This window comes from Saxophila tyrrhenica, assembly GCF_035928015.1.
Source record: "Saxophila tyrrhenica strain CCFEE 5935 chromosome Unknown scaffold_18, whole genome shotgun sequence".
Classification (NCBI taxonomy): Eukaryota; Fungi; Ascomycota; class Dothideomycetes; order Mycosphaerellales; family Extremaceae; genus Saxophila; species Saxophila tyrrhenica.
In genome coordinates this window covers 246,785-274,417 of record NW_027041750.1, presented here as the reverse complement: position 1 = coordinate 274,417, position 27,633 = coordinate 246,785, and the positions used below count along the sequence as shown (strand labels likewise).

The 27,633-nt window shown below is 54.6% G+C and overlaps 13 protein-coding genes across 13 annotated transcripts; 6 read left to right on the top strand and 7 right to left on the bottom strand.

The window, feature by feature from the left end:
- Nucleotides 1-262: 262 nt before the first annotated feature.
- On the top strand, nt 263-1,883 carry SIR2 (NAD-dependent histone deacetylase sir2; the record flags this gene model as incomplete). The annotated part of the gene is made up of 2 exons (XM_064806747.1): nt 263-572; nt 634-1,883. 2 exons carry the CDS (start codon nt 263-265, stop codon nt 1,881-1,883), a joined length of 1,560 nt encoding a protein of 519 aa, XP_064655052.1.
- Nucleotides 1,884-2,849: 966 nt separating this feature from the next.
- Nucleotides 2,850-3,704, bottom strand: PSF1 (DNA replication protein psf1; the record flags this gene model as incomplete). The annotated part of the gene is made up of 2 exons (XM_064806746.1): nt 2,850-3,640; nt 3,686-3,704. The coding sequence occupies 2 exons, from the start codon at nt 3,702-3,704 to the stop codon at nt 2,850-2,852; spliced, it is 810 nt and encodes a 269-aa protein (XP_064655051.1).
- Nucleotides 3,705-3,848: 144 nt separating this feature from the next.
- On the top strand, nt 3,849-6,014 carry LTR77_009518 (uncharacterized protein; the record flags this gene model as incomplete). Its single annotated transcript, XM_064806745.1, has 1 exon — nt 3,849-6,014. One exon carries the CDS (start codon nt 3,849-3,851, stop codon nt 6,012-6,014), a length of 2,166 nt encoding a protein of 721 aa, XP_064655050.1.
- A 2,528-nt stretch (nt 6,015-8,542) lies between these two features.
- Nucleotides 8,543-10,992, top strand: IME2 (Serine/threonine protein kinase; the record flags this gene model as incomplete). The annotated part of the gene is made up of 2 exons (XM_064806744.1): nt 8,543-8,716; nt 8,764-10,992. The coding sequence occupies 2 exons, from the start codon at nt 8,543-8,545 to the stop codon at nt 10,990-10,992; spliced, it is 2,403 nt and encodes an 800-aa protein (XP_064655049.1).
- Nucleotides 10,993-11,918: 926 nt separating this feature from the next.
- Nucleotides 11,919-13,093, top strand: RRP42 (Exosome complex component rrp42; the record flags this gene model as incomplete). The annotated part of the gene is made up of 2 exons (XM_064806743.1): nt 11,919-12,437; nt 12,497-13,093. The coding sequence occupies 2 exons, from the start codon at nt 11,919-11,921 to the stop codon at nt 13,091-13,093; spliced, it is 1,116 nt and encodes a 371-aa protein (XP_064655048.1).
- A 393-nt stretch (nt 13,094-13,486) lies between these two features.
- LTR77_009515 (uncharacterized protein) lies at nt 13,487-15,109 on the bottom strand (the record flags this gene model as incomplete). The annotated part of the gene is made up of 1 exon (XM_064806742.1): nt 13,487-15,109. One exon carries the CDS (start codon nt 15,107-15,109, stop codon nt 13,487-13,489), a length of 1,623 nt encoding a protein of 540 aa, XP_064655047.1.
- A 305-nt stretch (nt 15,110-15,414) lies between these two features.
- LTR77_009514 (uncharacterized protein) lies at nt 15,415-16,539 on the bottom strand (the record flags this gene model as incomplete). The annotated part of the gene is made up of 3 exons (XM_064806741.1): nt 15,415-16,262; nt 16,319-16,348; nt 16,404-16,539. 3 exons carry the CDS (start codon nt 16,537-16,539, stop codon nt 15,415-15,417), a joined length of 1,014 nt encoding a protein of 337 aa, XP_064655046.1.
- Nucleotides 16,540-16,647: 108 nt separating this feature from the next.
- Nucleotides 16,648-17,026, top strand: LTR77_009513 (uncharacterized protein; the record flags this gene model as incomplete). Its single annotated transcript, XM_064806740.1, has 2 exons — nt 16,648-16,845; nt 16,895-17,026. The coding sequence occupies 2 exons, from the start codon at nt 16,648-16,650 to the stop codon at nt 17,024-17,026; spliced, it is 330 nt and encodes a 109-aa protein (XP_064655045.1).
- Nucleotides 17,027-17,474: 448 nt separating this feature from the next.
- Nucleotides 17,475-19,564, bottom strand: LTR77_009512 (uncharacterized protein; the record flags this gene model as incomplete). Its single annotated transcript, XM_064806739.1, has 5 exons — nt 17,475-17,751; nt 17,806-18,549; nt 18,598-18,834; nt 18,892-19,063; nt 19,120-19,564. 5 exons carry the CDS (start codon nt 19,562-19,564, stop codon nt 17,475-17,477), a joined length of 1,875 nt encoding a protein of 624 aa, XP_064655044.1.
- Nucleotides 19,565-20,262: 698 nt separating this feature from the next.
- Nucleotides 20,263-21,109, top strand: LTR77_009511 (uncharacterized protein; the record flags this gene model as incomplete). The annotated part of the gene is made up of 2 exons (XM_064806738.1): nt 20,263-20,524; nt 20,553-21,109. 2 exons carry the CDS (start codon nt 20,263-20,265, stop codon nt 21,107-21,109), a joined length of 819 nt encoding a protein of 272 aa, XP_064655043.1.
- A 614-nt stretch (nt 21,110-21,723) lies between these two features.
- On the bottom strand, nt 21,724-23,534 carry LTR77_009510 (uncharacterized protein; the record flags this gene model as incomplete). Its single annotated transcript, XM_064806737.1, has 5 exons — nt 21,724-22,041; nt 22,140-22,591; nt 22,703-22,921; nt 22,993-23,306; nt 23,359-23,534. The coding sequence occupies 5 exons, from the start codon at nt 23,532-23,534 to the stop codon at nt 21,724-21,726; spliced, it is 1,479 nt and encodes a 492-aa protein (XP_064655042.1).
- A 650-nt stretch (nt 23,535-24,184) lies between these two features.
- LTR77_009509 (uncharacterized protein) lies at nt 24,185-25,054 on the bottom strand (the record flags this gene model as incomplete). Its single annotated transcript, XM_064806736.1, has 2 exons — nt 24,185-24,702; nt 24,763-25,054. The coding sequence occupies 2 exons, from the start codon at nt 25,052-25,054 to the stop codon at nt 24,185-24,187; spliced, it is 810 nt and encodes a 269-aa protein (XP_064655041.1).
- A 611-nt stretch (nt 25,055-25,665) lies between these two features.
- Nucleotides 25,666-26,992, bottom strand: LTR77_009508 (uncharacterized protein; the record flags this gene model as incomplete). The annotated part of the gene is made up of 3 exons (XM_064806735.1): nt 25,666-26,102; nt 26,582-26,708; nt 26,762-26,992. The coding sequence occupies 3 exons, from the start codon at nt 26,990-26,992 to the stop codon at nt 25,666-25,668; spliced, it is 795 nt and encodes a 264-aa protein (XP_064655040.1).
- Between the last annotated feature and the right edge of the window lie 641 nt (nt 26,993-27,633).

Sequence of the window (27,633 nt, the reverse complement as noted above, 5' to 3'; positions counted from 1 at the left end):
GAATCAAAGCCCCATGACTATGTCTTGTTCCATGAATCTGAGGTGTCTCGACGTCTTCAAACGAGTGAATGCAGGGTCCTGCCCTTTGCGATCCCCCGCCAAACTCAATCCTGGTCCGAAATCTTATAAATTCATAACATTTGATCCGATTCCTACCACTTCTTTCCGATCAACAATCAGTGGACTTCTTAGCAGCTTGAGCACTTCCACGTGTATAACCTTTGCACCATATGCGATATTGAGCAAACGAGAAGAAGTCGCTATGGTGTTGCCTGCACCATTGTCGCCGAAGGGGTTTACGCCACTCGAGAACCGCAAACGAAGGCATTCAGCTATCGACAGAGACGCGAATCGTTCTAATGGTGGAAGTGGTATTGTGGGATCAGCGCCACCAAAGTGCGATGCCAAAGCGCACACGGGGAAGTCTGATGACACTGACATCTTGACCGTGTCGAAACCTGGACGTAGAATAGAAGACGACTCCGAGGACGAGGACGACGATGATAGTGTAGGTCTTGAAAAGGGAATGGTGGAGGGTATCCTCGACGTTGCGGAGGCAAAGCCTTATCAAGGTGGCAAGTGGCCGCGAATATTCACCTTGTTGAGAGAGACTACCTGCTGACGTGGGCACAGAGGAGTGCCTTGACCCAGAGATCGTTGCTAAATTGATGCTCCGTCTTAGAAGGACTGGGCCTGAAGCATTCATCAACGAATTTCTCGTTCGGGGCATGATACCAGCTCCGATCTTGGGGACTGCATTCGGCTTGGGTCCTCATCTATGGGAGGCTTTGGGTGAGGAGTTCTACCTCGGACTGCTGGCGAAGGCGATCGCGAGAGCATGCTACAAGCGTCAGAAGCTGCTGCAGTACAATACCATCGATGACGCTGCCAAATTGCTTCGGGAGAGGAAGAACATCATGGTCATCACGGGCGCTGGCATTTCGACCTCACTGGGCATACCTGACTTCCGCTCGAAGGACACTGGATTCTACGACAAGCTGCTTACCATAGGGTACACTGATCCGGAAATGGTGTTCGACATCCACGAATTCGAGTCAAACCCAGGCCTCTTCTACAGCCTCGCTGCAGACATCTTGCCTGGCTTCAAGCAATACTCACCTACGCATGGTTTCATCCGCCTGCTGCAGGACAAAGGCAAGCTGCAGACGAACTACACCCAGAACATCGACAACCTCGAAGAGCTGGCTGGTGTCGAGAAGAGCCGTCTCATCCAGTGCCACGGCAGCTTCGCAACAGCCACCTGCCGGAAGTGCGGCCACAAAGTCGCTGGCACAGAAATCTTTGACGACATCCGCGCGAAGCAAATCTCCTACTGCGTGCGATGCAAGATCGAGATCGCCAACGAGCAGGCTGCTCCCAAACAGAACAAACGCAAGCCCGCAGCGCGCCGCTACGATTCTTCAGACGACGACGACGATGAGGACGACGACATCCCACAACCCGGCGTCATGAAACCAGACATCACCTTCTTCGGAGAACAGCTCCCGAACCACTTCTTCGACACTTTCACCGACCGCGACGCTAAGAACGTCGACCTGGTGTTAGTGATCGGGACGTCGCTGAAGGTGTCGCCGGTAAGCGAGATGCCGAACTTCCTCCCGAAGGAAGTTCCGCATATTTACATCTCACGAGAGCCGGTCACGCATGTGAACTTTGATATTCAGCTGCTGGGGAATTGTGATGATGTGGTGGTGGAGCTGGCGAGGCGTGCGGGCTGGGAACTGAAGCATGAGATGATACCGAAGGACTGTGAGATGGTCGTGAAGGGGATTGAGGATGAGAAGAGCATGTGGAAGGTGTGTCGTGAGGGAGCTGGAGAGCATACGAACGGTTCTGCGGTCGCTGAGACTGAGGACGAGTGAGCGGGATGTTGCTTGTGTGCGACACGTCAACGGCGAGCTAATGTACGATGGGATTGGGCTCTGGCTGGATAGAGGTCGCATAGCGCTGGAGCATTTACGGGCGCTGAGCGACACTGCGGGTGGTGGGACATGTGACGACACGTGAGGTTGAGTGAAAACTTGTACAGTATCAGCACGTGAATCGGCGCTCCCAATTGTTTTGCTTGCGAGAGGTGAGTGTGGTGAATGCAAGTTTCAGATACCTACAATGAGATTGGAATTCATTGTGATAGAACCGCAGCAGTAGTTTTATAATGTTTGAGTTCAAACATCTCCACCACTGAGCACAACCTCTACACAACGCCTTTCACCACTGAACACAACCACTGCGCAACACCTTCCACCACCTTCCAGCCTCTTCCACTCTCGAAGCTACAGTCCACAACCGCAACCATGTGCGTCATCGAAACGTGCACTTTCACATGCCAGCACACCTCATCGCACACCGCCTGCGCCTGTCCCAGCAAGCTCAACGAGGGCAGATGCGAAGCCACCACCATGCATAAGCAGCAGTGCGGACATCCTTGCTTGGAGTGCCAGAGACGGATGCTGAGCCGGGAACAAAGTCCAAGCGATCCGGAAGCAAGTCGGAAGCCGGGAAGGAAGCTCCATGAGGTAACAGCGGAGGCTTGATCCTGAACGGTATGTTACCGAATCGTTCCTGAGTTTGTGGAAGCACTGCTGACTTCCTTGGGTTTCAGAAGATAGAGCAGAGCTGGGTAAAACGCCATGACATTTCGACATCATCTAGCAGAAAAGGGCAGCCATTTGGACAGCAGCGCGAATGTTGAGATGGTGGTCGATGATTTTTGCTTTTCTCGAGCTCGTGGCGTTGGCGCTTAAGTGAAGCGTTTGGCTTCTGGTCAGGGGCGAGGTCCTCGGGGTGGGTAGCAGATTGAAGGCATATCGTTGGCCATTTCGCTCCGTTCAGCTCAGCTTCTGTAAGTAGCCTTGCTGTATCAACCGCTCCACATCCCCTTGCCTAACATAAAACTGGCTGTTCTTCGTGAGCGTAATCGACCCGTACTCCGTCTGTATCTCTCCAGCATCCTTGAGCACGCGCACGTCGATGAAGATGTCTCTCGGCGGCTCCAGACTTCCAGTCAGATCAATGTCAGTCCACTGGCCTTTATACGCCGCCAGAAGGTCGCTGTATTGATGAGCATATTGCTCCTCTTCAGCGCTCAAACTGCTGGCGGTAGTGGAATGTCGTGATCCTCCAGCAGAAGACGTAGAAACAGAGGCGTTTTGTAAGTCGGCTACATCGACACCATTCCAGCACATCTGCTCCAGTTTCCCGGTCCTCATGCGGTGGTAGGCGAGCAGGCAGCGCTTGTTCCTCCGCATGCTGAGATGATTCACCAGTAGAGCGCATGCGGTAGCCGGATCGTCCGCCGGGTTGAAGGAGCTTTTGATCTGTGTGCCATCGCTGCCTTGTGTGCTGCCGTAAGGGGCAAGGAGATTGGTAACTTCGCGGTCCAGGTCCCGGACTTCCTTTGTCACTGCTCGGACGGTTGATGTCGCGTATGGCGGGAGATGCTGAAGAGATGAGATGCGTTTGGCGTCGGTGACCAGTTTGTTGCCTTGTTCTGCGTACATTTTTGCAATTTCTGATTGAAAGTCGCGATCATGTGAAGACGTGAAGTCAACAGCAAGTGGGCTAGTGGGGCTCGACGCGGAAGAGGCGTGTTCGTGTGCCCTTTCTTGCACCACTGGTCCTACACCACAGCAACCCTAGCTTCAGTCAGTACTACACCGCTGACCGGTGTGATTAGATGGCATCGTAGTTGCTGCCTTGGAGGCTAGGATATACGTTCGTGGGCTGCTCAAAGGTCCACCGCCTGCACAAACTGACATTCTAGCTCTTCACATTGGTCTCCTTAATGGAAATTTGGATATCCTCGAGAAATCTTCAACACATGCGCAATGGGAAAAGAAGACGACGAAGCATTACAGCGGAAGCGCGAACTCTATCGAACATTGGACTCGCTCGCCCACAGCGACGATGATGAACCCGATCCTGGCCGCAAGTCCTCCATGGAAGCCATGGCAAGGGCCGTCCGCCCAAAGCCTACGACCCAGAAAAGTGCGCAAGGCCTACAGCGCTCCACATCGGACAGCACGAACGGCAACCGCGCTGCTGGCAGGCCAGGAGAGCGAAGCCTGTCCGGCATACCACCAACTGCATCCCAGGCGCATGCGAAGCTGACTAGTCGCCATACCTTCTCCGGTGTTTCTGGTGATGCACCGGCTGTCAATGCCTCCAAAGCTGCAGTTCCGTCGATGGCTGGCACGAAGCGGAAGAGGAAGGAAGACGCTTCTAAAGTCCCAGAGAATCAGCAGATCTTCAAAGGATTGAGTTTCTTCTTCTTTCCCAACAATGACAAACACCCTGCTCGCAAGATCCGTATAGCGAAAGCTGCCGAGTTTGGCGCAGTTTGGGCGAAGGATTTTGATGAGAGTGTCTCTCGCATCATTGTCGACAAAGGCATGGAGTACAAATTCCTTTTAAAGTTCTTGAAGCGCGAAACCATTCCTTCACACATTGCCGTGGTATCGGAGGACTATACTGCAGAGTGCATAGCTTACAAGATATTGCTGGATCCACAGCAGCCTCGCTTCAGGATCAAAGGACATCCCACGGCAGTAGAAGCCCGGCCAGTATCGGCAAGCTCAGAGAAGTCCTTGGAGCTGAAGAGTGCTGGGAAGTCTGTTACGGCTCGTGAACCAGAGACGCCATCTGCCTCTGGCCATTCGGACGCAGTTCCAGTATCCCCTTCGGCCAACGAGCAAGGCACACGAGGTGACCTCCAAGCAGAACCTCCAGCTGTCGCGGCTCAGACGAGTAAACCCACCACCAGCAACATCGTCAGCACAGACGAGCTCGATGCAGCCATTTCGCAAGCCCGAGAGTTACAACATGTCCCACTCGACCAGGATGAAGAAGCCTCCAGCCGACCTGCAAGCTCTGGAGGTCCGGACACCGACGATGAGGACGCTGTGACCCCGACAAAACCGAAGAGCAAATATCGCGGCATACAAGACAAGTTCCAATGCATGCAGAAGCACACTAGTGGGAAGGCCGAAAATCCCAACGCCACCACGATAGCAATCCTACAACAAATGGCAGACTACTATGGAAAAATTGGTGACGAGTGGCGGACAAGAGCTTACCGCAAAGCAATGGGGACGTTGCGGAACCATCCAGCCAAAGTGTGGACACGAGCAGAGGCGTTGGCCCTCCCACAGATCGGTGAGCGACTTGCGACCAAGATTGAGGAGATTGCATACACCAACCGTCTCCGGCGCCTGGAGAATGCCAAAGCCGAGCCAAGCGATCAGACACTGCAGGCGTTCACGCAGATCTACGGCGTAGGGTATGCTCAGGCAAGCAAGTGGGTGGATGCAGGATACAAGACCGTCGACGAAGTGCTTGCTAAGGCTGAGTTGACGACTAACCAATGGATTGGCATCGAGCACTATGAGGACTTTAACACGCGCATACCAAGGGCAGAAGTCGAGCGTCATGGTGCCGTGGTGAAGAAGACTCTCCACAAGATTGATCCAGCGTTCGAGGTCATTGTCGGCGGCTCATACCGGCGTGGATCAGCTACTTCCGGAGACATCGACTGCATCATCACCCGGCCCAACACAGGAGCTGGCCGCATCCGCGAAGTCATCCTAGGTCAACTAATCCCGAAGCTTCTCGCACAGAATTTCCTCGTGGCAGAGTTGGCAATCACATCCAGAGACGACGGGAGCAAATGGCACGGTGCCTCGCAACTCCCTCCCTCAACCCCAGATGCCACACCGCTTCCCTGGCGTCGCATAGACTTCCTGCTCGTGCCTTCTGATGAGCTCGGAGCAGCTCTCATCTACTTCACCGGGAACGACATCTTCAATCGAAGCATGAGACTGCTAGCCGGAACGAAGGGTATGCGACTCAACCAGCGAGGGCTCTACAAGGACGTCATAAGAGGCAAGGGCCGGGAGAAGCTGAGCGAGGGGACCTTGGTGGAGGGGAAGGATGAGAGGAGGATTTTTGAGGTGCTTGGGGTGCCGTGGAGGCCGCCTGAGCATCGGATTTGCTGAGATTCGGTATGGAGAAGGCATGATGACTTAGAAAAGACAGGACTTGCAGAGGACTTGGAGGCGTTGGCTAAGTTGAGAACAGGATATTCTCCAACGTTGATACGATTTCGCATCGAGCAGCGACAGTGATATAGAGCGGAGGTATAAGTCTTCTAGAGAAGCTGCTGTCGTCACACGCTCGTGCTCCACAGGGATCATGCTCCGAGTGCGCACATGGTTGTCGTAGTACAGCATACAGCATGTGGCTGCCCAAGGCCCCATATGATCTTCGGGATCCAAGATCGCTAGATGCACGACATGTTGCACGACGGCCAGCACGATCCCACATGGGTCCTGAGATCTGTGGTAAGTCGCTCGGGCTCTACAGTATTGGCTGTACTTAAATCAAGTCATTTGCTGGCTGGTCGAGCTTGGGCCGTCTTTCCGGCGTCACTGAAAACCACATACTGCAGTCAGCTCCGCGGTGGTGAAGTGTAGGCTGCGCGAGCCTCTGGCGCTGCTGTCTCTCGTCGCTGGTGGCTTGAATTGTAGTGATCCCACGCACGTGGTGCAACGATCCAGTACCCGTTCTTTGGATACGGAAGCAGGATCGCTGGAGGGATCAACTGCAGCAATTCGATCAAGAGGTTCATCAGACTTCCAAGACTTTGTGTGCTGTGTATCGCGCGCGAGAGCGGCATTGGATGAAGTCACCATTCTCGAGGTGCTGTTGTCGGGCCCCGAAGCACGGTTCGTTGCGATGACATCCAGTCTGTTCGTCTGTTCTGCAGATGAAGTCCACCGTCATGCTCAGCCGTGACTCCATATCACCGCTCGGCCTTTCGACTGTCCTTCTCAGCCGAAGGATGCAGCAGCACCAGCTCGTCTACTTCCGGCGTCGTGCGTGCCGGCAGTTTTCCAAATATCGGCTTTGATCATTGGGCTGTCATGGACATATTCACAACCAATAGGGCTGCAGTCACATCAGGGGCGAGCCTAGTTTCAGCGCACGCTACTGCAACGGGGATCTCACAGCCGAAATGCGCCGTTGCAAAGGCAAAACCTGCTTGGATGCCCGACCTTCGATTCGGTTGCGACCGCATTTGCGCCCGGGATCGCGGTACTGTCGCGAAGTCGACCTCGCGTTGCTGTGCGAGTCGCGTGAAGTGCACGATGCGCTGGCATTGGTCGCGTGCGGTCGTAAGCACGGCGGAGAATATCAAAGACGTAGGCTGATGAAGCGGAGGTGCAAAAATAGAGAAAGCCTCGAAAGCGTGGCAGCAGCCGAGCAAGAGCCAGGAACACGGAAGGCAGGGGCGGGAAAACCGCGCCTTCCAACGCCAACCTCTCGCGACGGGATTGTGCCGTCATCTCTCACCACACGCCGCTATCACCGCTCACTTTCATCTCATCCATCGTCCGTGCCTCCGTATCACACCCTCCATTTGTCTGCCATGCACTCGCCAATGGATAAACACAAGCACCTCACCATGCGCGAGTGACACCCAACTTCGACCACTCGCTTGCGACAACATCATCATCACCGTGCGAGCGGCGTGGACTAGCGCTGTCAGGACGTGTCACTCCAAAGGGGGCCCTCCTCCGCCGCACCAACAGCGCTCCGTCCCTTGATCACCTTAATCAGAACCAACCCCTCGCCCGCCGCCAGGCCGTACGCTGGGATTTGCCGTCCGAGTGTCTTTCTGGAATCTCGACTAGAGCCTGTCCCCAGCTCCCTATTCTTACCGTGATTTCCCATCCTGGAGACTGTGTCTCAGTCGAGAGGACCTGATCTGCGCGCAAAACCGCAGCGCGTCCCAGCAATCCATTTAACAGACGGGTTCCTGCTTGTCGACAGCATCGAAAAGGACACAGCAAGTTTTTGGGTTCGAGATAGACTGCTCCCGCAGCCGTAACCTTGATTCGAACACGATCGCGTCGCTCCGGACCGGGATTTCTACGTGGAAAGGCACTTCCCGCTGACCTCCCTCGCCTCCTTTTCGCAGAGGGACACACCGCGTCGCTTGTCTCATCACCTTCTCGAGAGACCCACAGGCTTTCGAGTCAGGCCACTTGCCTCCGCGCTACTTCGGCACTGTTCCTGTTGATCAAGTGCTAGAAGCACACCGACCGTTCGGCAGCCCTCCCGCATGCCGTAGTCCTGGACCTCCAACATCCAAGCTCGCAAGACCACACCTCATCGTCGACCCTTTCCATCATCCGTTCACTTTCTTTAACATCCAACTCGACGCCTGTGCAGGACCCTGACGCGACTCAGCCATCAAGCATCACTATCATTACTGTGTGACCACAGACCGAGCAGCTACCACGAAGGCTAATAGTAATTCCGATCATCTCACCTGGAAGAGCACCTCACTCCATCTTTGCACCAAGTCATCATACAAGGTATGTTCTCATCCCGTGTCGTCCCGAGTGTAAGCATCGCTAACCCAAGATCCAGACACCCTGCGTTCTGCCCTCATTCATGTCGAGGTAGCGCTCTACAATATCAACTAATCGTGCTCATTCCTTGAGCAGCCGAAAGCACAATGACGGTAGCATATGAATCGCACCGTGGGTACTCCTCGGCCTCACAACAGCCACCCTTATGCCTTGAGGATAAGTTTGAAATCCTCAAGGACATAGGTGATGGAAGTTTCGGCAGTGTCGCTCTCGGCAGGACACGGAGCGCTGGCGCTCATGTTGTGCGGAGAGGGACGATGGTGAGCAGCATCACTCCAGCCACTGGGCGCTTCTAATGTGTTTCCAGGTCGCCATCAAGACGATGAAGAAGACTTTCGACAACTTCTCGCAGTGCATGGAGCTTCGAGAAGTGGTCTTCCTGAAGACCCTGCCCAATCACCCTCACCTGGTGCCAGCTTACGACATATTCTTGGACCCGCTCAGTCGGAAACTCCACATCGCGATGGAGTACATGGAGGGAAACCTGTACCAGCTGATGAAGTCTCGAGATCATAGGCCCCTTGACAGCGGCAGTGTGAAGAGCATACTCTTCCAGATACTGTCTGGACTGGAGCATGTGCACGACTTCAACTTCTTCCACCGAGATATCAAGCCGGAGAACATCCTCGTCTCTAGCTCTGCTTCAGACAATGGACACAGCTTCAAGCGATACTCCGCCCTCGTCACCCCTCCCTCTACACCACCCACCTACACGATTAAGATCGCAGATTTCGGACTGGCAAGAGAGACACAATCGCGCGTACCGTACACGACATACGTGTCAACGCGATGGTACCGCGCGCCAGAGGTTCTGCTGAGAGCGGGCGAATACTCGGCTCCAGTAGACATTTGGGCTATTGGTGCAATGGCAGTGGAGATCGCGACTCTGAAGCCGTTGTTTCCGGGAGGGAATGAAGTGGACCAGGTGTGGAGAGTGTGCGAGATCATGGGAAGTCCTGGAGCTTGGGTGAACAAGCATGGTCAGCGCGTTGGAGGAGGCGAGTGGAGGGAGGGCACGAAACTTGCACAGAAGCTCGGGTTCTCCTTCCCGAAGATGGCACCTCACTCTTTGGACTCGATACTTCCTGCACCGCAATGGCCGGCGAGCCTAGCACAATTCGTGACGTGGTGTCTGATGTGGGACCCGAAGGCCCGGCCTACCTCCCGCCAGGCGCTCGAACACGAGTTCTTCACAGATGCGGTAGATCCGCTTCGACCGAAGAGCAGTGCTACTACGCGTGTCCTCTCGCGGAAAGGCTCGAGTCAGGCTGGGTTGAGTGAGTCGGGTGAGCCGGGGCACGTCCTGTCAACAAAGACTTCGTCATGGTTCAGACGATCGCTGCCAGCTCGCGAGGCGTCGGCACCCACCGTACCAGAGCACACGCACTCAACGCACTCCGCCAGGCCTCAGCCTGTTCATGCGAACACAACAGAAGCGCCACCCCCCGCTCACAAGGGCAGGCCTACAAACACCAAGCGCGCCACATGGACAAATGGCGCGTCGAACAATGCTGCGCCTATACCCATACTCCCGTCAATACGACCAGTATCGCCTCTGCCCAATGAAGTCACAGCGCAGGCGAACACGCGATACATGGACCAGCCCGATGAGAACCACAAGAAAATCGGTCGCCAGTTGTCGGTCAACTCGCAAGGCAACCACTATGCTGATATACACCGGCAAGAAGCTGAGCGTATGCTTAACGGCAATGGCTTGAAGTCACCTACCGGCAGCCAGAAGGAAAGCTTCTTCTCGCACCTTCGCAAACGTGCTAGGCGGCTGTCTGGCCGACAACAAGGACCCATCTCACCAAACCCAGACGATCTTGAGGCCAATGTGGGCTGCACGCCATGGACTTCGAACCGTCAATCAGTACCCGGCACCCAGAGTATTGCGCCTTCAGCGGCCGATCCTTCTGCCGACCCGAACTTCGCGGACCTTGACCGCGCGTTGCAAAACGTGCGGTACAGCATTGACGCTGCGGCTCAATCGTCAATGAATCAACAGGTGATGCAGCAAGCGCCTAAGCAGCCGACGAAGATGCACAGCAACCCTAGCCTCAAGCGACACCATTCGTTACCGGGCACCGAGGGAAGATCATCGCCCGGACCGACTGGCGGCAGGACTCGTCGATCGCTTCGGTATCCTAACACGAACACGAACCACTACGAGACGCCAGACGAGGAAGACGAGCTGCTGGATGAAGCCCTGACCTCTGCGCACACAGCTGCGAGACGGCTGGACCATCAGTCGCATAGCGCTGCGGCTTACCAGCACAACCGGCCACAGATCCATCAGGTCACTTCCGACCCAGTCTACCCAGCGCCGTACTTGACGCCATCGCCATCGAAAGACGCGAATGGCGTTAGCTTCGGTGCGCACGACTACACTCCGACCAAGCCCATGAACATCCCACCCAGGCCGCCTCCGAAGGAGCAACACAATTCGCAGTGGCCGACACCGCCCTACGATGATAACGACTGGGCTTCCATGGCAGCCGCCAGTATCTTCGCAACGCAGGCGGCCTACCGGTAGTCACTCACCGAACTATCATTGTGTTTTTATTCTTGCATGGCGCTGGTGTTTTCCTAGTCGGGACCTTACTTCGGGCCCGCTTTTTCTTTTGTCGACTATTGCATACGGACGGCGTTGCCAGAATCTGGTATGCGGCACACGCCCATGGTCCGTTGACCACCCATCTCTCGTTACTCTCGACCGCCCAAAAAGTTTCACTGGACGGCATCTCTAATTACGGCGCGATACGGCACACTCGCTCAACCCAGCTTCTTACGAGCGACCTACCTTGTACATGTGTGTACAGTCACTGGCTCCCATCTTTCCGGACATTTTTACACCATCGCTCTCCACGAGCAACTCAGCATTTCCTTTGCAGCATCTACAACATCGACATATCTGTGCATAGAAGGAACAGGAAGAGGCGCAAACGGCGCGTCTCAACATGTACAAAAAATTATTGGCGGTTTTTGAGAGGGGCTTGTTTGGCCAGCACTGTTGCTGTCGGATACCCAGAGCGTGACCCGGGAATCATGGGGCGCTGTTGTTTTTTCGTTTGGCTTTCTACTGGCGAAGATGGGAAGGGCTGGAGGAGGCGGTAGGATAGGTTGGAGGGGAGGGAATGGATGGGCTATGTATATAGGTGCCCGTCTATTCATCTATCTATCGCTGGCTCGACCTCTACCTAATCTTCAGGTCTCCGTTTCCAACGTTGGTTTTGAGTAGTAATTCGAGACGATGTTGCCGATCAGTGTTGCAATAGCTGCTGCCACGAATATGTGGTGTTTGGAGCAGATACATGTGAACGTCGTTCGCCTTGCGCTGAAGCTCGGCCAATCTTTCGACCTTTGACCTCACCTCTTTAAGAAAACTCAATTCACCACCGTTCCACACCAACGGACCACCCGGCATGTCCAGATGACCACACCATCGCAATAACAGCGACCATGGCACCCTACACCAACATCCCGCTCTCCCCTGCCGAACTCTCCTACCTCTACACCTCCCTCTCCCAAACCCCACCCATCCGCCCCGATGGCCGCGCACCCACCCAATTCCGCCCTCTCGTAGCCGAGACCGACATCCTCCCCTCCGCCAACGGCAGCGCGCGCATCTGCTTCGCCGATGGCACGGAAGCGATCGTTGGCGTGAAAGCTGAAGTCGAGCAGAGCAGGGTTTCCGGCGCTGCGACGGGGCAGGTGGAGAGTGAGGGCGTGCTTGGGTTAGGTACTGGTGGGGTTGGAGATGTGGATATGGATGAGGAGGATGGAGATGAGGAGGCTACGAGGGCTGGGAAGGGCGAGGAGGGGTGGGTGGAGGTTGCGATCGAGATACCTGGGATGCGGGATGATGATGCGCTGCCAGTGTTCTTGTCTGCTATGCTTACGGAAGCGCTGCTAGCGGACGGTGAGCTGAAAGATCGGTTGTGGATTAATAGGAGGTTTCACTGGAGGTTGTATATTGACGTATGTGTGGACACGAATGCAGTAAGTTTTGCCAATGCTGACGGTAAGTCCATGTCTAGATTCTGTTGCTCTCTCAACCACTGTCGTATCCGCTTCCGCTTCTGTCTTTGACTACGCATCTCGCGCTGCTTTCGACAAGGATACCGGCTTTGATCTCGGAGAAGGATGAGGATCCGCTGTTCAATGACGACTGGGAGGCTTCGCGGTTTTTGTACCCGCAGTCGAAGACGGCCTCGGGAGGACACCGAAAACCACCGGTCACGCTGCTCATGTTGAGTGTAAGCGAGAACGTCATTGCAGACCCAAGCAGAGAGGAGCTTGCTGTTGCTGATGCTGTCGTGGCGATCAGTGTCGCGCCGACCACTGGATTGAATGCCGAATCCGCGTACAAGACTGTGGCACTTCGAACCGTCGATCCGCCCTCACGACTTACCGGCGCCGGCGTACCTACTGCTCTCAACACTACGGCTGGTGGGACGTCGCTTTCAGCTGCTGAGGCGCTTGCTCTACGCGAGAAGGATCAGGGCCAGACTGTGTGGCGGCCGCCGCGAGGAGGGGTGAAGAGGGCTATGATCGCGAAGATGATCAAGATGGTCACGGAGAAGGGTGGGGTTGGGCAGGAGGTGCTTGAGGGTCTTGCTGGGGTTGAGACTTGAAGTCCAATACTCAGGCTTCGACGTCATTCCAAGCCCTGCTGAGGTTGCTGGCATTGTTGGCGCCATCAATGCATCATGACTGCATTCTCTTGAGGAAAACTTCTCGTGCAATGACAGCAGAAGCATACGACACTGCATACCATCTAACGCTAGTCGCCTTCCTGTCAAGAAGAAGCACCCAGTCTCCGGGCCTGACCTGGCCACGAGTAATGGTCCGGATTTCCACTTACGGAACCCACTGTGGACACAAACCAGCAGAACCCCATTGCCCACCCATCAGACTCGCTCGCAGACGCTTCGCTAGATACAAATCAAGATTATGCAAGACCTTCAAACTGCAGACCTCCCCCAGCTTAGGTCCCCTCGTAAGCCCTGATTCGCTTGCCTGCCCAGTCATCGTAGCTTTGTAAGCGCGCTCTCCTCTTGTACAAGTTTGCATTGTGGCGAGTTGCTGGCGCCCAAGCGGATCGTGTCGCCGCCCAAGCGGATCGTGTCGCCTCCCAAACAGACTGTGAAATTGGAGAGGTATTTGCCCAATCTTCGCTCCGGCCTTCGCCTGCCAGTGTCACGGTCATGGTAAGAGTGATAGTCTCTGGAATGATGCTTTCCAGAACGACTCGGTGAACGAGACCTCATGTGCCCTCGCTTTGACGCTCTCGGCCGAGGTGACGGACTTCCATACGATCGGTTGATCGCCGATGGTGAGTAGCCCTCAGCAGGTTCGCCATTCGCAAAGCAACGTAGTTCGTCCACGACACCTTGGAGCTTATCCGCCACCTTGTGCAAGCGGTCCGTGTCTGCCCGCCTGCCCCAGGATGGAGGACTTGTGCCCTGGAATCTCTTGGGGCGCCGCGTTGGCTTAATCGGCTGACGTTCGGGAGCAGTCGATGGCTCACTGACGAATGGGTCGTCGTTGCTCTGTCGAGAGTGGACCGATGATGCTGTGATGGGCCCCAAGGAGTCTTCGCTTGAGGACTGTTCTCTTTCCTTGCCACGGCGTACCGGTGTCCCCGGAGCAGCAGCATAGTTGTCGATATAGCGGCGGCGATATCGGTTGTCGCGATGGATGTGGAGAGACTCGGCGTCTCGCTGTTGCGAGTAGCGTTCGTACAGATGATAATGTGGCGACTTACGCTCTACCGCTTCGGCATCGGCAGCAAAGGGAGAGTTGTAGAGGAATTTGGGGCTCGACTGTTCGTCAAGGCCGTCACCGAAATACGGATTGTCCTGTGGTATAGCGCTCTCCTCCCGAAGGTACCTTGGAGAGTCATTCTCCTGGAACCTTGTGCCAGCAGCAGAACGGGAGTCGTAGATGAATCGAGGTCGTGGCTGCTCGTCGGGGCCGTCAGTAGGGGAGACAGCGTCCAGCGGCGGTGAGAAGCTTCTGTACGTATGGTGACGAGGTGAAGCTTTCACTCCCGCCGGGATGCGGGCAAGGAGAGGATCGTAGTAGGTGAATTGAGGGCCCTGCTGCTCGTCCCCGTCGTCTGAGCAGTCGTGACTGTCAGCCTGCTCTACGGCCACCGGTTCTTGATCTGTCTCGAGTTCTGTGGTGAAGTACAACGACCGAGGCGGACTGTCGTCTTCATCAGCATGGCTGCGGTGGTCACTGTGGCCACCTGGAGCGTCAGTGTCAGTGCAAGTGGTCGGATACTTTGTCGCCATAGGAGCTTGGTGTTGGTCTGCTGCCCATCTTCCCTGCGAGTTAGGGTACCATTGCTGCTCGTAGCCGTAGCTCAGGTAGGTGTTCTGATACGGATACATCAAGTGATAGCCGTACTCGGTGCCCCAACAATATCCGTTGAAGTAGTAGTATGTAGGTGGACCAGGTGGAGGGCCGAATCCTGGAAGATATATATTGCCTTCCAGCACGTCCCAGGTGCAAAGTCGGCAGAATGATGTTGTAGTGCGTATCCAGCGTACATGCGGTAGGCAGAGGGAGTCCCTATGGCATCGCCAATAGAGGTGGTATGCTTCTGCGCTACAGGCAAAGTGTGTGAGGTCGTAGATGCACATTGTAGTACTGAGTCCTGATTCAAGAGGGGTTGTAGGTCGTGGAACATGCAGTGTAGAGCTCTCGTAGTAGGCTGGCTCGCTGGCTGAGCCTCAAATATCGTATACAATGAGGTCAGAGTAAGGTATGTGTAAGTCATCTAATCATGTATTTTGAACCGCAGTCATTGCTGGCAACGTACGCTATGTTTGCCGGGTCCATCCCTCGTGTTACGGCGATCATAGATCTCATGGCCACCTGAACACCTTCGCTTACCCACAGATTCAACTCAACCGCAAGCTCTCTCATTCAACGATCCGCGTCGCCTTTACACACGTCCAGCTCTGCCTGCTTGGATAATCTCGCCGGTATGAGGGTCGTCAGCTCGTAGCACAGGCCAGCCCGAACCGTCCGCCTTCGCCAAAGTTAGCTCCAGCTTGGTGCCCATGATCTTGAATGCGCTGTCTGCTGGCTTGATCGGGCCAAACAGCGTCATTTGCGTCTGGTAGTGCTTGCCGTCGGTCGTGTGCAAATCCAGATCGGCGGTGTTTGCGTCGGCGAAATTGACCGTGGACCGCTCCTTGTCGATCTTTTTCAGGTAGAGCGAAGCGATGACAGTCGTTGCAGTCTGGTAAAAGTCGTTGCGCACTTCGGTCAACTTCTCCTCCGCTGCCGGATCCTTCTTCTTGCCGACGAAAAGATGGCGATCCTTCGTACTGCAGCCCGCGATCTTCATGAACTCGTCGAACTCAAGCACCCGCTTCTTGCAGCATGTCCACCCTTTGCTGCCCTCATGGAAGAGCGCTTGACCTGGATGATGAACGCACTCCTCCCCTTCTCTGCTCTGCCCCGCTTTGTAGACTGCGTCACATCCTCGCCGTTTGCAGCTAGCACCATCCGGCACAGGAATATTTGGATCATCGTCTTCGTCTTCAGGCGGCGCCGGACTGGGTGTGGCTCTCGGTGGTTGCGCAGACACGGCTACTCGCGCTACTGCGGGCTGAACATTCTCCGCTTTCTCCTTTTGCTCCCTGATCTTCGCTTCTACCTCCTCATCGTTTGGCTTTGGCTCGGGTGCAGGCGTGTCGTCAACCGTACTGTGCTTTCCAGTCGTACACGGGGGAATGGCCATGAACTCGTCGAATGTGAGGACTCGTGGCTTGCAGCATTTCCAGCCTAGACATCGTCAGTAAACGTATCTTTATCAAGAGCATTCGGCGAGGCAGACCTACCCTTCTGTCCTTCGTGAAACTCAGGCGGTCCTAATGTGCTTGTTAGCGGTTGGTGCTACCTGAGAGCATTGCACAGAACACCTACCAGGGTGATATTGACACGGCTCCTCGGGATCAGTAAAGACCTTGCCGCAGCCTTTGTGCACGCACTTTGCTGAAAACATGCTGAGGTATTTGGGGTTGTAGTCTGGGTTGTCTGAGGTCAAAAAAGTGTTTGACATGTGATGCGAAGCTGACTAAGAATGACAGCGTGCACGTGCCGACCGAAAGCGGCCAGAAATGCTTCCTCCCTCTTCCATCAACGATCAATATCAAGAGCTTTTCACAAGATGAGAGCGACATCTATCCTCTACCGCCAGTGCGTGCGACTGACGTTCTTCACGCGACCCCAATGCGGGCTATGTGACGATGCAAAGGAGGTACTGTCCAAGGTGTGGGATCGAAGGCCGTTCGAGTACGACGAGATCAACGTGATGGAAAAACAGTACAAGAAATGGAGGGGCCTTTATGCGTTGGACACTCCTGTGGTTTGTGGTGGCCTTCACTGGATCTTTTGATAAAACTGACTTTCGCCAGATTCATTTCGATGCTACCGAAGAGAACAACTACAGCTTCGAGACGACCACGGCTGCGCGTAAGCTCAAGCACAGGATCACGGAAGAGGAAGTCGAGTCGGCTATGGATGGTGCTTTGAAGACCGCAAAGTGAGCTTTCATCTCGGAATCTGGATCCTCCCGCACGACTCGATCTTGCTAGCCTAGTCTTCCTTACGTCTATACTGTGGCTCCGATCCGCAAGGCCCGTCCTTGACTTCTCTGGCCTTCCGGAGAACAAGTCAAGCTGCATCCGCTGCGTAGAACACTGTCGACATAGCATCGGAGGCACGGCAATGCAGGACTCGGGATGGGGAACCGTGGTGGACCTTGCATTACCAACCATGTGGCATCGATGATCGATCGAAGCGGTGACCGTCCCACCACCTGTGCACATGTGCGCAATTTGTGAAAGGAAGTCGACATGGCCGAAGTCGCACTGTACACCAAAGTCACGGCCTGTGAGGGCCTACGATGTCTTGAAAATAAGGCATTTCTGACTTCTCAATTAAAGATCTATCTTAGAGAAAGTAATCCTCGCGCCGGACATCAGTTACGAGGGCTCAGAGATCCTTCTCCTCATCCACTTCCGACCCCACAGGCGCATGCGCTTCGTTCGCTGTGCTGAACGTTGGAGCAAAACTACTGCGCTCTCTGATCTTTGCGCCTTTGAGGTAGAAAATGATGGGCAACGGAACCAGGCATATGCCCACGCACCCCAACAGAGTCCCTGCCCATTGGACACCCATGCCTTCAATCATTTGCGTGGCAAATAACGGGAACCCGGCTCCGGCGAGCGATCTCAGGAAGGTGTTGGCTGCGATAGCGGAGGCGGCAAACCTGAAGGAGGGTGTTGTCAGCATACTTCGCTATGGCGCTCGGAGATGTACTTACATCAGATACGCATCAATCAGGTAGTTCAGGCATTGCAGGAATATGCTCATGATGCCGAAGCCAGTGCAGAGCCCTGACAGAGTAGGAGCGATCCAATGGATGTCCTGCCTGTAGCCCGTCCAGCCAAACCAGAAAAGACCAATCGCAAAGGACACGCCGCCAACGATGGCCGGAGGAAGACGCCACTCGGGGATTGGGATGTTGTTGTTGGCCGCTAGCTTGCGGTTGTATGAGGGCTGGAGGATAACGATGTAGACCCCGCTAAGGAACTCTCCACAGATCATGCCGAAGAATGGAAGCCCTCCGACGCCCTGGTTGAAGCCATGGATGCCTTGGAAGACGATGGGGTAGAACGAGAGGAACAAGTACAGCAAGCCATACACGAAGGCCATGTAGATGGAAAGCGCGAGAACAATGGGCTCTGATATCAGCATCCTCATCGGCCGGCTCAGGTTCTTCTCAACGAGTTCACGGAAGTCGATTTCAATCTCCTCCTGCTTGGCGTGGATGCCCCAGTTCTTCGTCCGTCTGCGAAGGTCCGCAGCTTTTTCTACGAGGATGATGGGTGGGTACGTCTCCTCGAGGAATAGAAGGACCAGCGCTAGCCCGAAAAAGCCCATAATGGCAGCGATGTACTCTGTCCATCGCCATCCGAGATAGGACATGTTGATGAAGCCGCCAATAAATGGTGCGAGCAAGGGTCCAGCGAAGACCGCCATGGAAAACACGGTGACTGCGAGTCCACTACTCTGGGTCAGCTTGTCGACACGATACGAGCGAGGCAGGCCTTACCGTTGCTTATTATTAAACATGTCAGCGAAGACCGCGCCTACGACAGTCAGGGGACAGGCGCCGGCGAAGCCACCAAAGAAGCGGCAGATGAAGACTGTCTGAACGTCCTTGGCGACTGCAACAGCCAGATTGAATATGCTGAAGGCGAAAGACGAGATGATGATGGGCCACTTGCGGCCGTATAGTTCTGACGCAGGTGCCCAGACGAGTGGACCAGTCGCGAACCCAAGGACGTATCTGAAGACGCAATGTCAACGGTCGCTCTCGGAGAAAATGGAACAATTGCGAACTTACAGAGAGACACCAAGGACTCCCACTTCACGCCCAACTTCGAACTTCTCAGCTACCGACAGGATCGCAGCAGAGAAGATACTGGAGCCGAAGGCAGCAGTGAGAGTGACATAGCCCAAGACGATCGCTACTACGAGCTTCTTCTTCAGGGGCCAGTTCTGTGCGTGCATCGGGTCTGCCATTGAGTCAGTATGTTTTAGAACAATTCTTCGACCCGTGGTCGCAACGTACCATCAGGGCCATCAAATTCCACCACATATTCCTCACGCTCCGGCAATGGTGGCGGAAAAGGCTTCCCCGCACCAAAATTTGGCATAGGCTTCTTACTCTGCCTGGTCGAAGTCCGACTTCTAATGCCTGTCCCGATGGTATGGCTGTGCTGGCTCCGACCGGTCTGTATCCGTGAAAGCGCAGTTGGATGTCTTTCAAGGTCACCAAATTCATGCTGCGTAGTCATGCGCGAGACGGCATTGCTGGGTCGTCGTATCGATCCGGTTGAAGAATGGGACGTAGAGCTGGCCGTGACTTGACGAGACAGCCGCTCTCTCTTCTCCTTTCCGTTGACTGGTGATGGCTCGACTTCTTCGACTGGTTCCGTTCTGGTTGCTTGTGATGAGAAGCGTGTTGGACTCGCATCTCGTTCTTCCGCCTCCATCCGGCGGTCTTCTTCGTTCATCTTCGCTCAGATCTGCTGCTGTAAGGTCTTGGAACAATTGGTGTGTCGGGTGTGCTGCAAATGCTGGACTCCGGGGTGCAAAGTAATCGTTCGCTCAATATGATGACCTTGAAGAGGCAGTCCGAGTCCTATGCAGTACGGAGGTAATGTTACAATCGAAGTCCAACTTTCTTGTGTGGCAAAGAAATCACTTGAAGGATCCACCAGATTAACAAGTCGGTTTCGCAAACGCACGTAAAGTATCGTGAAGGTCGGACCGGTCGTCGTTCGGCTCCGATCTCAGCCCCTGGAAGGCGACGGTAAGGTATCCTCGCGGTGGACTTAACAAATCTCGGTGCCTCGGCCTCGCCCTATTAATGAAGGAAGTGTTGAGATTGGGCCTTTCTCAATCCCGGAACTGTAGTCCTTTAGTGTGGCTAGGAACGCGTCAGTCATCGGTTGCGTTGTTTACTCAGCTCAATTGGTGAGGATTGTTCCAACTAGCTTTGAGGACTCGTCCAGATCGCACGAGCTCTTTACTACCGTTCATTGATGCGGATGGTATCGGCACGAGCTATGCGATGTTTCATAAGATACTTGGGCATCTCTACGACAAGTTCAAGATGCGTAGAGCAGTGTAATGTAACATAGGAAAACGCGCGAGCTCCTGGCTACGAGAATTGCTTAGGTAAGTCTAGACGCCTGCAGGCGATTGCCACATGTATCTTTCACAACTCAAGCTCGTCATCACTTCCACAATAGCCTTCGGTATATCCTATACAAGAGCCCATAGTCATGCTCTAGAGCCCACCGACAAGCTGGCAGGCACATTTTGGAAGGCAGCGCCATCTCTTCCACCACCGTCGGCCGAAGAAGCTCCAACTGGGCAATCCAGTCCACCACCAGGCGCGATCATGTCGCGAACGCCCGATGCTCCTAGATTGACACCACAGTTCTGCTTCAACCAGACCGCCCTCCGAGGTAAGTCAGCGCATGGGAAATAGTACAGCTCCAAGCTCACGCTCATACCAAAGCCCACCAGACTTCCTCCGGGTATCGAGAGGTGCAGTGGACGACACCATCTCACAAAACCTGAATGCTTTGGTGACGCCAGGCGCACAACCCTTCGATCCCTCGATCACTATCACACGCCAGCCGCGGCCCATTGGGCGAAGAGCTATAGATCCAGCAGCATGTGATCAGTTCAAAGAGAAGGTGTTGTACCCGAACTGGCAGATGAGATCAGATGTCCTGAACTACTGCGCCGGAGTAGCGACCTCACCAGATTCGGATGACCCGCAGCATGTGTTGCGAGACACAGAAGACGCAAGGGCAAGGGAGCGCATAGTGGATGAGAGGCTCGATCCGTATTCGGGGAGGTACTTCCCAAGAGACCTGCGGACAGAGGCACTCGCTAGGCTCGTACGGAACGAGCGGATGGTGGAGAATATTATACGTTCGAGGACATGGGGATTAGTGGGCGAGCGGTGTGATAATGAAGGTGTGGACGCCGACCAGGCGCTGAATGACTGGCGGAAGAGGCAGAGCAATGATGAAGCGCGATGACAGGCGAGATGGACGTGATACATAGACCCTATACCAGTGTACAACTAGCGAATCCTCTCTCCATTCGTTTGCAGATGGAATTGCAGCTTGAAATAGGTATCGTTCGGCGACAGTGGTCGCAGCCATATCTCGCTGGAGCCGGTACCACTCTTTCGCCCACAGTCCAGTATGACCATCACCCTCTCCTGATCCTCATGCTAACCCTTCATCGCCATCTTCGCCCAATCTCAAAAGGGCTCTTGATCCTGCGAAAAGTCTGTAGCGTCCACCTCACAACTCCGCCGGTCAAACTCGACGCGCAGTTGATATCTTGAGGTGAAAACGCCAGCTTGTTCTACGAGGCCGGGAACGGAGGATCACTCATGGCATATGAGAAAGTATGACCCTCAGCAAGTCGCATGTAGCGAAGCCGCGATGTGACTTGTAGTCACCTACTGATGGGGGAAGAAAGAGAAGAGTTGCTGAGATCTCGAAAGCGAGAAGTAGCAAAATTTCGGGGGTCCGAGCGCAGCACTAGCGTGAAAATGAGCTTGGCACTTTTCGAACGTGAGGGAGGACGACAAGGAAGGGATGAGGAGCATGGTCGCCAGCGGCTTGATGTATGGTAGAGCATGCTATACTTTCCGCCACTTCCATATATGCTTGTACATGGTCACTCGACCAGCCTTCAGCGCTCGCTCCGGACTCTCAGCCTCAACGGCGTCCAGTTCTTCTGGATCTTCCTCCTTCATCTTTGCCAGTTCCTCCAGCTCTCCGATCTTCCAGCCTCGCAGGAAGACCAAGCACAAAGCTCCCGCGATATACATAAAGCCCGTGAACAGCTGAGTGCCTAGGTAGCTGCCCGTCCCATCCACAATCTCCAGTGCTATCGGTTCGCTGAATGTGCACGGCAAGGCGATCGTCAACCACATCAAGTTTAAACCTGAGGGTACCTGAATGTTGGGTAGAAGTGTCAGCCCTCCGAAAACCGATTGAACCCAGAGCGCTGTATCACGCCCGAGTCTGTCTCGGTGAACCATTCTTGACTTACATGTCGAAGACCAACAATCTCAGCCGTCACCGGAGCTATCGTGCACCAGAAGGTCCCTGCCACAGTACCACCAATGATTGCGTAGAAGATCAGGACCCCATAGCTCTTCGCAAAAACCCAGATGACCAGAGCAAAGATCCCTCCGGCAAATGTCGTTCCCATAGACATGTTGATCCGTCCGACCGAATCGCTCCAGTAGCCGATTATTGGGCGCCCCAGTGCCTGCCCAAAATTGAAGAGCGCAGAGATTGTCGCTGCTTGTGAGTCGGTCAAGCCAACCTCGTTGGCGTAGTTGGCCAGGGAGAAGATGAGTACGACGTAGGCCAGCATACTGAACCAACCCCAGCCGCCAAGCAGGAGGTACTCGAGTCGCTTGAGTATGTTGGTGTCGAATGCGAGCTGAGAGCTGCCGATGATCTTGTTGCGGTCACGCATTAAGGCGGAGCATATGCCTGGATGGAAGGGTTAGCATGGGTCTCCAGGTCGTGATTGAGGGCTGCTTTATCCTGACTATTCGATCGAGGTCGTATCGAAGCAATCAATCGTGCGTTGGGGTCACGTACTGTTTACGGCAAAAGCCAAGATCCCAAGAACGCGAAATGCCCACGCAAGACCAATCGTTCTGATCATAGCACCCGCGGCCAGGGAGTAGACAAGGCCGCCAATACCTGAGCCGCAAGTAGCAATGCCGCTGGCGAGCGAGCGCTTCGTGGTGAACCACTGCGGCACGATGGGCACAGAACCGATGAACAAGAAGCCCATCCCTAAGCCGAAGCAGATGCCTGCAAACAGAACGGCAAAAGGGTTAGCGAATGTCTCAGACACGGTAAGGTTTCGCCCATGGGTTTGGTACCTTGGGAAAGGAACAACTGCCATATGGTCTTCGCAAACGATGCTCCAATGAGACTGACGGCCTCTAGTATTACACCAGTAAAGAGCGTGACATGAGTGCCGAAGAATCGTGTTGTTGTGGTGGCGATTGGCGAGATGAGCAAGGCGCATGAGATGGACAATGACCCGACGAAGGCGTATTCGAGTGGTGTTGCACCAGGGAATGTGTCGTTAGCTAGATAATGCGCGAGGAAGACACCGTATGATGAGTTCAGGCCCCAGGTATGTCCATTTATCAGAGCTGAACAGATGGTAATCACCCAGCCGTATCCGCCGCTGTACGTTGTCAGTCGAGAGCATACCTCATGCTCCCCTTTCTTCAACTCACTTTGGTGGTGGCGGCACTTTGGGTCTCGTGTTGCCTGCCGTAGGCTGCTTCTCAGATTCTGCATCTTCCTTCGGCGGTAGCACGCCATTGTTGTACGGTCTGCGTCCATGCGATATTGCATCCTCATTCCCTCTCTCTCCTCCCTCTACCCACTCTTTCGCATCGTTCCCGTTCATCGTGTGTCTCTTAGGCTACCGCGGGCTCGAGAATACTGCGCAGCGTCGGTTCGGTTTCGTGGTTGCTGTCGGTGTCGGTCACGAACAACACCTTCTCCATCTCCAACAAACGTTCTAAGACCTCTGCTACCTCGAGTCATCTTATTAACTGCTCAGTCCAGCGCCCTGCCAAAGGTGCATCGCCGTCAACGGTGGAGCTAATGTGTCAATGGCGTCCTTTGCAGCGTGCCCCTCGGCCGAAACCCGGGGTCGGCTGGTCGGGTGACTCGGGTCGTTGCAGATGATCTGCTCCCGGGAATACGAGACGGTTTAAACTGAACGAGGAATGCGTGCAAGAACGAGGGCGAGCTTGTCAACCGCAGCAGGGCCTCAGAGCTTCTTCGTACGGACCATGGCAAGACTTTGGCTGCCGCGAGCCGTTCTATGAGATGCGCTTGCGATCTGGTCAAAAGAGGAACGTGGACAGTGATACAGCGAGGTATCCCATGAGCAGCGCCTATTTGATACACATTTGCTAGATCCAGACAACGAAAGCCTGCTCTTGCATCTCCAATCGCGCCTTTCCCAACATCACATCCACACCCCCGTACAGTATCCCCAACTCCTCAACTCCAACAAACCACGCGACCCGTCCCATCAGCCATGACCGCTCAATCCCTCGGAGGCTGGAACGGAGGTGGGTTGGAGGTGCTCCGTGTACGTATGCGGTCGTCCGAGTATCGAGGAGCAAGGCCACCCGGCGGAGATGGTGGACGCGAGTAGGGCTGGTTTTCCCCGGCCACGAAAGGCGCTGCCATCTGTATGTCTCCCTGGGAGCGATCAATCTGCTCGTACTGCTTCTTCGCTGACCTGCCGAAAGCGGGCTGTTTCTTCACGGCGCGCTTCTTTCGGAGGCAGAAGCCAACGATACCACCGACGATCGCAATAACCACTGCGACGGCTACACCAACGGCGATGCCGATCTTCGCGGTCCTGGACAGTCCACTGCTGCCGCTGCTGACGGGACCCATTTTGCTGCCAGCCGTTGAGACCGGCTTCCACGAGGAGGGAGAAACGCCGTCGAACATCTTTGTGGTATGCTTAGCATCATCGCAGTCAAAGTCGCCACAACAGGTCCAGTAGCCCTTTCCGGTGTTGTTGTAGACGGCCCACGTTTGATGGTACGACGCTGGAAGCCTTGTCAGCCGCTGGCCGAATCGCTGAGCGATAACCTCAAGCATTTACTTACAGCAGGCCTTGTTGCAGACCGAGCCCTTGTAGTCCTTGTTCGTGCAGCCACCCAGATACCACTCGTTGCCGTCCTTGACAGTCGGCGTGTGGCAGAGAGAGTCGGGACCACACACATCTCCCTTCCGACAGCACAGCGAGTCTCCGGACGAAGAACCAGTGTTCGGACAAGAGACCCAGTCATTCTTCGTGATGATCTGGTCCTTTCGGCGAAGATAGCAAGTGTCGTCTGCGGCTACCGTGAAGACTGACACTGCGAGGAGCAGCGCAGCTGCTGGACCGAACCCGAACATGTTTGCTTGCAACGAGTGACTTTCCTTCTTCCTTTGCGATTGCGCGACTCGACTGCGAGACTGAGAAGAAGGGAACGCGACATTCTTGACATTATAACAACTGCAGGGGAGACGAAAATAACACGCTTACTACAGCTGCTGACGGGCGCCACTGTCCAGACCTACAACAGGCGTGCAAGGATGATCACCAATCTCCAGCGCGGTCCAGCGTACAAACGAGGCTTGATAGGGCGCCGCAATGCAAATGGCAGCAGGAGGCCGGATGTTGGTGAGGCGTCAGAAGCAGGGGAGGACTAGGGCTGATGGTTGTGAACTTGTGAAGGAAGAAGCTGAAAGCTCGAAGTGTTGGCCAATTTGGGAAGAGATGCGAGGCTTGCCCAGGCTGCAAGGATTATTCAAAATACTCCGAATGAAGTGCTTGGGGCAGACTACGAACACTTCGATCAACTACAGCAGTTATTCTAAGCACCAAAGCGACTATGAGCGGATACTCGAAGCAGCAAATACTATCATCAGCACGATTGATCTTGGAGTAGGCTGTTCGACAGAGGGTATTTGGTAAACAGTTATTCTAAGGTGCTTATTTCGGCCGCGGCCGACTGCTGCCCTGCCTAGACCACTGCTATCTCTTTCGGGTTCTCTGTACGAAGCACTTGCTCCTTCTGCACCGTCTCGGTACCAGCAACGAGATTGTCTATGCGCGTCTTCGCGAAGTTGCCCGAACTTGTCTTGTTGGCGAACAGAATGTCCAGCTGGGCGTATGTTCGACCTTTCGTCTCAGCTGCGCTCGCGATTGATATCTTGGTTGGCAACAACACTAGGCTGTATGCGTCTGGCGTCGAGATCTCGGCTGATGTATAGAAGAAGGAGCTCAGGCCCCCGACAACCGTTCCAGAGAGCGTCTGTGCAATCCAGGTCATGCACACGAGCTCTGTCCTCCGGCGGTCTGTACCCTTGAAGCATTCCCAGTAGCGTGTGCCCTTTGTAGCCTGCTTCCTCCATCTCGGTGGTGTAGATCGAGCGATCGGCGCCGGCTGTCGAAACCGATCTTGCGGGTGAGACGGTCAAGAGAATGCCGTGCGAGCTCATACTGGCCTTTGATGACTCCAGCACTGATGAACTGACCAAGAGTCCAACAAAGGTTTACGTAGGCGTTGAGGTAGTGGCGCAGAGGTACCAGACACACATCAGCAGCGTAGGCAATTGTCATCGTCTGGAAGACTCCCCACGGGATGCCGCACAGGAGCTCGCCGGCCAGCAACATTCACAGACTATCCGAGAAGAATGGGACGAGAATAAAGCCAATGAGGAGGGTCAAGGCCGTGATCAAGGTCCATCGATAGCCCACCCTCTCGCCCAGGAAGCAAGCGACCTGCAATATTAGTACTTCACCGATGTTTGTAGCGACTCACAGACCATTCTGCCAGTTGGTTGGGATCGTGAGAGTGACATCCGTTGCAAGAATCCAAAAGGTGCGAAGAAATGGTGGAAAGGCGTAGAAGGGGCCGAGGATGGCTGTGTTCTAACCTTCCATGATGATGGTAGAGGACAAGATGATGCTCCATGTGATGGCCTTGGGGTAGATGCGAAAGGCTTCCCTCAACTTCATGCCGCGCTCTCGAGAGTTGGCCTCGTCTGCTTCATGAAACAGGGTCTGTTGGAGACCGCATGATCAGTCAGGCCAGCCGAAAGCAGGTTCATACTCACCATAGAATCGTCGATATTGGCTGCTACGCCCTGCGCGATCGCTTCATTGATTACTGCATGCCCAGTTTCAACAATGCTTCGTGCTTGGGACGGAGTTGCTTCTGTGTGCTCGCTTTGATTACCGTTCTTCTCGTCGACAGCAGTATCACCTTCCCTGACTGGCGTATGTATAGCCGCGCAGGCGTTTTGAGGCGACTCCAGCGCCAACACGGTGCTATTGACTTGGGCCATTTTTTAAGCTCGAGAAGCATTCCGGGGTGCATAAGAAACGCAGAACGACTCATAGGGTAATGGCTAACATATGCGTCTCTCATTGCGAGAGAAAGCCAGTATATGCATGTCGAGCGCCCTTCGTCAGGTGGAGGAGAGCTCTATAATTACCTGAGGGGATGAATACCACTGGATGTCGAACAAAGCCCCCTGAGTGTACCATTGACCACTCTTGAAGTTGAGTAAGTCGCCGTCGTATCTAAAGCCACTCTTGACGACTGCCGCCTGGATATGGCCGGACAACAGCGTTAGGCTGCGCGTCATAGTTGTGCTCTGACCTGGAAGAAGCAGAAGTGCCTTGAGATAGCGGTACCGAGACTTCAGCGTCCAGGCTGGCTTGTGAAAGCGGAAGATTCTTTCAAAGTGCGACGACACATGTAGAGACATGTCTCTCATCAGTGCTACACCAGCTCCAGGAAGAAGTGCATGGTGTAGATATAGGAGGAGGAAGAGGGAGGAAGGAAGGAAGATGTGGTGATGTGGTGAACTTCAGGTACCTTAGGTTTAGGGTTTATCATTGCCAAGCCCCCGGAGGTCGGAACCCACACTTGCGAGAGAAATCGACCACATTGAACTTTTGAGATTGACCAGCGACGACACCT